General features: G+C 43.2%; 1 protein-coding gene and 1 non-coding gene across 2 annotated transcripts in view; one reads left to right on the top strand and one right to left on the bottom strand.

The window, feature by feature from the left end:
- The window catches only part of Dnmt3l (DNA methyltransferase 3 like), a 17,359-nt gene extending 11,782 nt beyond the window's left edge, over positions 1 to 5,577 (bottom strand). The window contains exon 1 of the mRNA XM_023716073.1: positions 5,569 to 5,577. Within this exon, the coding sequence (XP_023571841.1) occupies positions 5,569 to 5,577 (9 nt within the window). The remainder of the gene's footprint in view (positions 1 to 5,568) is intronic.
- On the top strand, positions 5,077 to 5,183 carry LOC111816982. The gene has a single exon (XR_002821281.1). It is a non-coding gene; the product is annotated as a U6 spliceosomal RNA (small nuclear RNA).
- Positions 5,578 to 10,491: the final 4,914 nt, after the last annotated feature.

Raw genomic sequence — 10,491 nt, 5'->3', positions numbered from 1 at the left:
AACATCTTAGGCATAATATGGAACAGGTATTTTTCATCAAGTATTGATATGTTGAACTTTAAGTCCCTACAGAATATAATAAAAAACATTTATAAATTAGAATATATTTTAAAAATAGGCATAAAGAATTATATACTTCTTATGTTTACACATAAGTCCAAAGCTCTCACCATATACAACCTTGAAGCAGGACAGTCCCACAATATTCTTTTTCCTGTCTCTTGCTTTCATTCACTACCCCCCTTCTTTTTGAACAACCATCTACCCAAGAGACATCATAGCAGCAACTGGCATGTCACCTCCTCCTTCTTCTTGAGACAAGTTCTTTCTGTGTAGTTCATCCTGGCCTTGAACTGTATGTAACAGAGGAAGTGCTTCCTCATTTAATTTGACTGGAATTATATTTCTAAATTATTTCTATTTTTACCCTAATTTGAACATCAGGACTAATTCTTTAATAGCCCAGTAATATTAACTTCAATGTGCAGATAGAGCGACAGCTGGATCTGTGGTGGTAAATCTTTAGAGATGGATGCCTAAACTACAACCTGAAACCCACTTATTTATCACAGAGTACCAACACTGCATTTAAACCTGAATGTGGAGGTTTTAATTTAGAAAAAACAACGCATGCATTACCATTTTTTTGTCTTAAAAGAAAAACAAATGCCAGGGGTGCCATAGGTTCACCACCACGCAGCTAAGCAGTCTCAATGCGCTTGTGAGGCACGGCAGCGCACACCTGTGGTTCTAGCACAGCTGCATAGCCTGGGCTGCACAGCCAGGGCCCTGTTTTTGTTTTTGTTTTGTTTTGTTTTTAAAGAACAAAAGGGGGGGAACTACCCGCTCGCCCCCCCATCCCTCTCTTGGGACAGGAGCTTTCTTTCTCTCAATAAATATATTCTGCTCATAAAAAATAAAAAAAAAAAAATAAAAAAAACTACCAGGCAAAGCACACTTCTCTCTTTGCTCACCCTGTGAGCAGGCAATACCTCCTCCAGGCATCAGGTGTGACAGTTTCATCTGCAGCATGCAATCATATCTGTGAAGCAACAAAAAATACTTAGAGGGTGTTGTGTCAGCCCTCGACTCTTATGCGTGTGAACTTTAAATCTCTAGAAAGAGAAACACTTTCACCAAGAATCTGAGTGCTTTTCTATGTATAGGAGCAAGCTGTCCACATGACCTAACCAAGGCTATGACTTTCAAGCATCTTCTAGGCCCCTGGTGGTCTAGAGCCTCCCTCATCTTTATCAGCTCAAGGGACAGATATACACCTCTGTAGTACTTAGAGAAATCTTTAACCATTTCTCTTCCTAAGTGGCTTTAAAGTCAGCCTTTCATGGCAATTTTCTCTCTCATTGCTTTTGTTCTTGTCAACTGTCATGAACTGTTGCCCCTCTGCCATGTGCCACCCTGCCTTGGAGCCAGTCACTTCTAAGCTGAAACCTCTACAAGCTGCAAGATAAATAAGCCTTCTCTCCTTTAAATTTTGCTGTTGGGTATTTGTCTCAGCAATGAGAAAAGTAACTATAATAGAATTTAGTACTGGGAGTGGGGTAATGACTGTGATCTTACCTGATTGTGTGGCTCAAGAGCCTTTGAAAATGGCTCATGGGAAGAGCTTGGAATGACTTGGAGATCCAGGCTAAAGAAGTAGAGCTGGAATACCTTGGGCTGTTCTGTATGGGAGATTCTGGTCCGAGCTCTGAAGATCAGAAGGTTGAAGTCCTGCTGGTAAAGATGAGGCTCTGGAGGTTTCTGCTGGGAAAAAAGACTACACTGGCTTTTGGAGTCGAGATGATGCACATTACAGCTTGGCAGAGTTTATCTGTATTTTGCTTATGTCCAGAGACTTTGCCTGAGACTGAGATTAAGGGTATTGAACTAATTAATCTGGCAGAAGAAATCTCAAGGCACTCAAATATTGAGGTGATGGGATGGCTGCTGTTGGGTCTTTTAGTCAGATTTATGTTGAGAATCAAAAGCAAAGAGCCCAGCAAAATGATTTAAAGTATTGTGAGTTTGTCCAGAAAAGAAGCTCCAGTAAAGCTGTAGATTGCAAAGAGAGAGCAAAGCTCTTGATTGCTGAGAAGGAACAGAAAAAATGGCCTGAAGGTGTCACAAGAAGCAACAGTACTCCAGTCTTTTCAGCCCCAAAATTACAAAAGTGAAAGACTTTGCTTGGAACAAGAAGCCACAAGCACCATGTTTCAGAATGGCTGAAGCTTAGAGTGAGGAGGACCATCTGGATGACTCTTCTTGAAAGAAAAGCAGTTGTCTCCATTCTGGCTCAACCTGGCCCTATTTCTATGCATTGATATGTACAGAGTTGGCTAGGACTTTTCCTTATCCCTTCCTTTGGCTTTAAGCAATGCAAATTGTTCCAGCCAAGAAGCTGGTGTGAAGTGTTTGTAGCAAGGGGAGAAGACAGTGTTCCCACACCCTGCAGCTCCCAAAGACATGTGTGAGCCTGGGTGGGGTGGAGAGCTGTGCTCCACACTGTTGGCTAGGATGAGCCTCAAGATATCTCTTTGGGCTAGAGAGAGAGCTCACTGGTCTAAGTGCCTGCCTGGCAAGCACAAGGACCAAAGTTTGTTTCCTGATACCACATACCATGCTGGCCCTGTGCCAGCACACACCTGTAATCCCAGTGCTGGGAGGATGAGACAGGAGGATTGCTATGAGTCCAAGCCATGTAGAGAAATCCTATACCAAATAAATCTCTGTACATATCAATGCAGAGCTGAAGCACCAATCCCAAAACATCACATGCTACCTCAATTGTGTTATGCAGATTACTCTTCCTGCATTTTCTTTGCATAGTGCAGAGGTGATTTTGTGACTCCTAGCCCAGCTCACAGACTTTCATACTTCCAGCATTCTCACAGTAGCCCATTGTCTTAGTTACTTTTTCCTCATTGCTGGGACAAAATACCCAACGCCTAAAATTAAGGAAGGAAAGGTTTAATTAGCTTACAGTTGGGGGAAGTTTCAGTTCATACTCAGCTGGCTCCAAGGCAGAGTGGCACATAGGAGAGGGCAGTGGTTCATGGCTGCAGAAAACAGCAAAGAGCAAAGGGAGGGGAAACTAGCTAGCCTCTTTCCCCTCCTTACATTTTACACAGATTATCTACCTCAAGGTGGATGCAGCAGTTGCACCCATAATCCCAGCACTGGATCAAGAATGAATAACAAAAATAAATAAATAAATAAATAAATAAATAAATAAATAAATAAAATAAAAAATAAAAAAGAATGAGTAACAAGACGTCACCCCATGATTGCATGAGGCTTTGGGGGGACAACTAGACACAAACCATAACACATAGCTTCAAGCCACTCCTTTCTTCGTGAATTAATAAAATTTGAGTTCAGTCTTAGGTCAAGACCTTTGTTTCAGTTAATCATCTTACTACTTGGACTTAGAACCCTTTGGCTCCCCACAACTACAGATATGCCTTAGGTCTTTATTGTCACCATAGGTTGCATTGGAAGTTTTAGACTGGAATTATCTTGATAGAATTCCAATAAGTTTTCCATGGGATCACAGATATAAACTTCCTGGACTGTAATTAGGACTGGGAAGGGCTCTCTATTCTGCAGAATTTGTTTCTAGGAATTGGATTCAGAGTGTTTGGCAATCCAGATACTTGGTCCCTACAGCCAAGAGAGAGGAAAGCCTGGCTACTGAGCCAGTTGGCAGCAGAATTTGGCATCACTTATGTGGCAACAGTTTTAGGTATGTGCAGAATACAATAATTATGGGGTCAAGAAGACTTCCACCCAGATTTCAGAAGATGGTCTAGGAGGCCAGACAGTGTGACTCTGAGAGGACAGTGTGTGAAGCTCTGAGTGTAAAGCCAAAGGTGCAGTGGAGACCCCAGAAGTCTAGAGAAGCCAGGCACATACATCATCTGAGGAAAATTGCCAGGAAGCAGTAAAGTAGACCTAAGAGAGAAGCCATGGGAGTTCCAACCACTGGAAGCGCTACAAGGGCAGATCCACCAAGCCCTCTGGAGTTCACATCTTGCAACAGATTGCCTCAGGTGCTGCATGTGGAGCTACAGGACTTAATGTTTGCCCTGCTGGTATTTTATTTGTTTGTTTTTATCTTTTTTTTGAGACAAGATCTCTCTACACAGTTCAGGCTGGCCTTGAGCTCATTTTGTAGCCCAGGCTGGTCTCAAACTCTCAATGATCTTCCTGTTTCAGCCTGGGAGTGCTGGGATTATAGATGTGAGCCAGTATGTGGCTTCCCTGCTGGATTTTTAGACTTGTTTTGGTCCTATTCCTTTGTATCCTCATTTGTAACTTTCAATCAAAATATCTGTCTTGTGTCATTGAATATTGGAAGTGTGTAACCTTTTCATTTGCCCAGGGGCTCACAGCTAAGAGTTCATCTTTTTTTAAATTATGTATTTGGTACAGGGTCTTACTACACAGTTCAGACTCATAGTGATCTTCCTGTTTCAGCCTCCCCCATGCTGGGATTACAGGTGTGTGCCACCATGCCTGGTTTTAAGAGTTCATCTTAAATCTCAGAGGAAACTTTTTACTTGGATTTTTTAGCACTGCCAAAACTGTTCAGACTTTGGCAACTCTTGGAGATAGAATAAATGCCTTTTGCATAGAGGGATATGCATGAGTCTTGGGGGCCCAGGGTGCAATGTTATGGCGGTGTCTAGATGTCCCCCCAAAAGGCAGATCACAGTGTTTTCAGAAGTGGCTGAATCTAGAGTATGTGATTGACTCATTAAGAGTGGATACTTGCTGGATCAATCCACTGCCCTAATCCCAGTAGACTGGATATAATATAAATGGCAGAAAGAGGGTTGCTTCACTTTTCTTCTGTTGCTTTTGCTATTTTCCACTTCCATGATATCTTGCCCCTCTACCATGTGCTACCCTGCCTTGGAGTCAGCTGATATGGACTAGAACTTCTATAAACTGTGAGCTGATATAAACTTTTCCCCTTTTAACTTTGAGTGTCAGATATTTTGTCTCAGCAAGGAGAAAAGAAACTAAGACACAAGTGATGTCTTGCAATATGAGAAGTACACAATTCTGAATGTCGTGCTCGCTTCGGCAGCACATATACTAAAATTGGAATGATACAGAGAAGATTAGCATGGCCCCTGCGCAAGGATGACACGCAAATTCGTGAAGCGTTCCATATTTTTCAAGCTCATGTAACTTGCTCAATAGGAGCATTTAAAATTTGTAATGCCATTTTGAGTTTTTTCCAGCTGGAAGATGACATTATCGCTAAAGAGATGTACTTTACAAAATTAACAAGATTTATAAATAATATGACTTCGAATGATTGGCTCTATATTAACTTTTCAGTGCTGGGATTTATAGGAAAATTGTTCAAATCTGAAGACTTGGCTGGCTTTGTACATTTTTTTTTAATGTTCCACAAAGAAAGACCTATTGACTTACTCTTAGATGAATTTTTTCACATAAAGATATGTGATGTAGGAGAAAAATTAGAAAAATGCAAGGAACGAAAGAGGGAAATTCAGGTGGAATATAAACCTTCTCTTTTCCAACACGTGGGCATACATTCGTCATTACCCGGACGAGAACAATACTTAAAGGATTATTTTTATTAGGAGTTTCATAATTGAAGAGCTTCTTCAAAAATTATTTCACTCATTCCCTGGAAAAATAAAAAATATGACTGTTTCTCAACTTTCTTAAGCATAAATAAGAAATTACATTATATTTTTTAAAAGTCAAATGAAAATTTGAAGATAAGAATAATAAAAAGAAACTTGTTAGTCCCTGGAACCTCAGATCATCTTGATTTTTCATGGCATCTTTTGGAAATTATAATGGTGAAAATATACAATTATCTAGTAGAGGAAAAAACAATGAACAAGTTAGTAGTAGACTAGGAAATATTAAATTACCTTTTATGACAAAAACAATAACTTTTTTTTTATCTTTGTACCTTGTTACAATTAAATTTAGAATTAATAAAGGCAGGATGTTTTAAAAAAAAAACAATTCTGAATGTCACATGATCAAAATTGAGACAGTGGCTCTTTTGCTCTCTACCTCCCTTTGCTGCAGGATTGGGGAAGATCATCTCCAAGGAGCCAGAAGTTACGGAGATCTTGTTATAGAGGATAAGAAAAAGTGGAGGAATCACTCACTTCAAATGAAACTAGAAAGAAGTGTAAAATATGAATACAGTACAAAATTTGGTAGAAAAGTACCATCTGAATAAAGCTGTAGCAGTGTGAGTGAGCAATCTGTTTTTTTTTTTTTTTTTTTCCCATGTATTTAGTACAGAAACTACAGGGCCTCACTGCACAGCTTGGACTTGTAGTGATCCTCCTGTTTTCAGTCTGGGATTACAGGCACAAGCACTGGGATTACAGGCACAAGCCACCATGCCCAATCTCTATCACCCTCTCAGGGCACCCCTGGGGTAGGGCTGGCATAACAGCCAGGGATTGAATGCCAGTCCCTGTGTCTACCTAAGCAGGTGCTTTAATCTGCTGAGCTATCTGGTTGGCCTAATGAATCTGTTTAGTAACAATGCAATGTCACATTTCCACAAAATCCTCAAGAGGAGGCAAAAGCAAATATTGAATAGATTCCTTGTCAAAATTGCATGCAAAGAAAAAGATTCCATTGAACCAAGAGACGGCAGTGATTCTTTTAGTCTTACACATCTGCTCTCCTCTCGTTTCCTTCACACCAGCCATGGAGGTTTTAAAAAGTTAAATTTTTTATTGTATTTTTTTATCATAGTATAGCATTGTAATCATGGGGAGGCTGACCCAGGGTCTTGTTATGTACCCCAGGCTGGCTTTGAACTTGCAGTGACCCCCCTACTTCAGCCTCATGAGTGCCGTGATTACAACCATGCACCATCATACCTGGCTTTGTAATCATTTTTATGTGAATATTTTTGGGTGGCTGAACAAATCACCCAAGTCTCCATTATTTCTTATAGGGAAATTTGCTTTGGTATGTAAGTGTTTTGGATTATAAGCATGTTTTGGGAACAAATTAAGCTTCCAAACCAAAGTTATATATATAAAACATAACAACACATCCTTATTTTTTTTTTTTTACTTTCTCTCCCTAATTTTTTTAAAAAAATATATTTAGTACAGGGTCCACAAGGTCTCACTACACAGATTAGACTCATAGTGATCTTCCTATGTTCAGCCTCTCAAGCATTGGGATTACAGGTGCATGCCACCAAGCCCAATCTCAGTCGCTGGCTCAGTGCGCCCTGGGGGTGAGGCCAGCACAGCTTGCAGGGATTGAATCCTGGTCCCTGTGTTTGCCTCAGCAGGCTAGAAGTCTCCTTGAAAGTCCAAGTTTCTGAATGTGGTAGCACGTGCTGTAATCCCAGCACACTAAGGAGGTTGAGGTAGGAGGATTAATGCGAGTTCAAGGCCAGCTTGGCAAGTTCAAAGGCACAACGAACTGCACAGCAAGACCATGTCTCAAAACAAAACAAGAATTGTTGATTATGACTTCCTTGTCTCTTTTCTAACTTTTATTTTTTCTATACCCCTTAGTCTAACAAACTCCACTTTAAAGTTACTCCCAAAAGATTTTTGTTTTCTGTGATTATTTTGTCATAAACAAATGGGTGTTTTATAGGTCTCTCTCTCTCTCTCTCTCTCTCTCTCTCTCTCTCTCTCTCTCTCTCTCTCTCTGACACAGGGTCTCACTGGGTAGCCCAGCATGGCCTCAAACTGGCAGCAACCCTTTGGCCTCAGCCTCCCAAGCACTGGGATTACAAGTGTGCACCACTATACCTGGCCCTAAGACGTGATTTTCTAACTCTACTTTATCATACTTCAGCAACTTCTTTATGTCTAGAATGTCCAGATGCAGCAAAAGCTTTCCTTTAAAAGGGGGCATCATTGAGGGACATTTTGTGCAGCATACGCCAGCCTTCCACCCGAGGTAGTGAGCTTTCCCCACCATGTGGACCGATTAGCCTGTCCCTGTCCCTGTCCCTGTCCCTGTCCCGTAGGCCAGGTGCTGTCTGCCAGCCCTGACCAAGCAGTGCACATCTTTTGCTCTCCATGTCTGGGCACAACAAGAGAGAGTGGGCACCGGCTCCTGCTGCTGCACTCCTGGCCCGGTGAGCTGCCCTAGCACAGTGAGGCCCAAGCTTCTTGGAGGATCCAGCCTCAGCCCCTCGAGCACTGCCTGCAAGCTCCAGGTCGCCAGCTGGCTCTGACTGAGGCAGAACCCACGCCCGCCCCACCCCCCAGGGCCCAGGTGGTGGAAAGTCCAGAACTCTACAGGGCCTCTGTTGGCCTCTGACAAGAGTTTGAGGGATGCCTGCCCACAACGGTCAGGCCCTACCTGTGACACAGGTGCACCTGAGAAGATCTGGGGCTTTCAGAAAGCAGGGTGCAGCCAATGGCCTTGCTTGGCAGTTTTAAATTCCCCTTTACTGGTTACTTCTGTCTAAGAGTCCCCATCTGGGGAAAGAAAGTCCCTGGGCTGCAGGGCATGACATTAGGATGTACTGAGGAAGGACCAAGGGACACGGGAGGGGAACTGATCATAGCCAAGTCAGGGTGTGAGATTTTCTTTCTTTCTTTCTTTCTTTCTTTCTTTCTTTCTTTCTTTCTTTCTTTCTTTCTTTCTTTCTTTCTTCTTTTTCTTTCTAAAATGTATTTAGTACAGGGTCTACAGGGTCTCATTACACAGATCAGACTCGGAGTGATCCTCCTGTGTTCACCCTCCCAAGCCCTGAGATTACTGGTGCGTGCCACCACACCCAGTCTTAGGTTGTGAGATTTTCACAGGCACCTTATTTAAAAAAACGAATGCCATGTAAATGCTTCTAATTATGAGTATAGAGGAAGAAAAGGTGATCACTGCTGGGATGGAAATTATAGAATTTCCAAAATAATAAGAATTTTAAAAAAGAGGAATCCAACATAACTCACCAAACCAGCAAATGAGAGAAGGGATATGAAACTATAAGTTTAAAATATGTAGCAAACAAAGCAAAATGAAAAACTATTATGGCATGAAGAAAACTAGTTATTCCATTAAAAGACCCAGCTAGTCAGGCGTGATGGGACATGTCTGTAAACTCAGCTTCTTGGGCTGCTGGGGCAGGAAGATCACAGGCTTGAGGCCAGCCTGAGAAACTCCATGAGACCCTGCCTCAAAATAAAAAAAAAATAAAATATTCTAGGGATGTAGCTCAGTGCGAGAGCCCTGGGCTCCATCTCCAATACTGCTCGCCCAGGAGACATTAGGTCCTAATAAAACCTTGATTTAGAAGGAAGGTATAACACAAACGTGACCAACAACATATCAGATAAATGATTCAGAATGTGAAACTAGCTAGGGAAGGGCCTTAAAAAGAATGAAGATGGGTTGCGTATATGAAGCATCTCCTGACAAGGAACAGAATCATTACAGACTGCAAACATGGACCAATAAACTCTAACATTAAAAGAACCAGCAGTATGCTGTTGTTACAGGATGGGGAACTAAACCCCAGCAAGCCGCAGCTCCTGCTCAGCCCAGGCACACATCGGGTCCCTGGCATGGGAGTGCCATACTTGTGACTTCTGGGGCCCAGGGGCCCGACGGCCTTTAGTGAACAGAAGACCCCAAAACAGGCAGGATCATGTCTGTGGGCAGTGGCTTCTGCTTCTGTATGGTTTCTGCAGTAGACACAGTGGAGGAGGCGGGGGGTGGGAGGTAACCGTCTTCGGCCTCCCAAGTGGTAGAGCACAGGGGTGGGCTACCACGTCTGGCTTTGACCACTTCCCAATCATCACACACTCTGGCTCTGAGATGACACTAGGTCTCCCACAGCTCCCCAAATCCCCAGGGTCTGCTCCCCAGGCTGACCATATACTCCCTCCTATCTGGTTCCCAGACATTCACTGAGTTCTGGGAGGACTCTTGGGGGATCTGGGTGCTGGGGGCAGGAGCAGAACTCCATCAGACATCCTGTGTTTTGCCTGATGCCCCCACCCCCAGCATGAGACCCTGGGACTGCCCTCCCAGAACTGGCCATCTGTCTAGTGTGCTGACAACCCCTTGCTGTGTCCTGCTGTACTAGCCAGGCTCGCCAGGCTCCTGGTACTATATCCACTCTGTGGCCTCTGTCCACCACGATGGGTCTGCTCCCTAGCATGGCCTTGACCTGACACCTCCCAGGCCAGATTCTGCAGAACTAGGTCAGGCTGGTGTCATTGCACAGGCAGGCGCTGAACCTGCCACATGGTGCCGAGGACACCACACCAGCACCCACCTGAGAACTTCTGCTCCTCTGCTCCAGCTGCCCTCCAGGAGGGTGTGCCCAGTGTCCACAGCACAGCTTCATTCCTCCAAGTGCCACTGTCCCTCAACCTCTGTCCCTGCCTCTGCCAGGCTCCTCAGGGTGGTTCCCTCCACACTGAGGGACAAGAACAAGAGTGCCTGAGAGTGGCATTCTCATGGCTTCATTTTCTTTTCTTTTTTTTTTTTTTT

This window comes from Octodon degus, unplaced genomic scaffold, assembly GCF_000260255.1.
Source record: "Octodon degus isolate 3935 unplaced genomic scaffold, OctDeg1.0 scaffold00045, whole genome shotgun sequence".
Taxonomy (NCBI): Eukaryota; Metazoa; Chordata; class Mammalia; order Rodentia; family Octodontidae; genus Octodon; species Octodon degus.
This window is presented reverse-complemented; position numbering and strand designations above follow the sequence as displayed.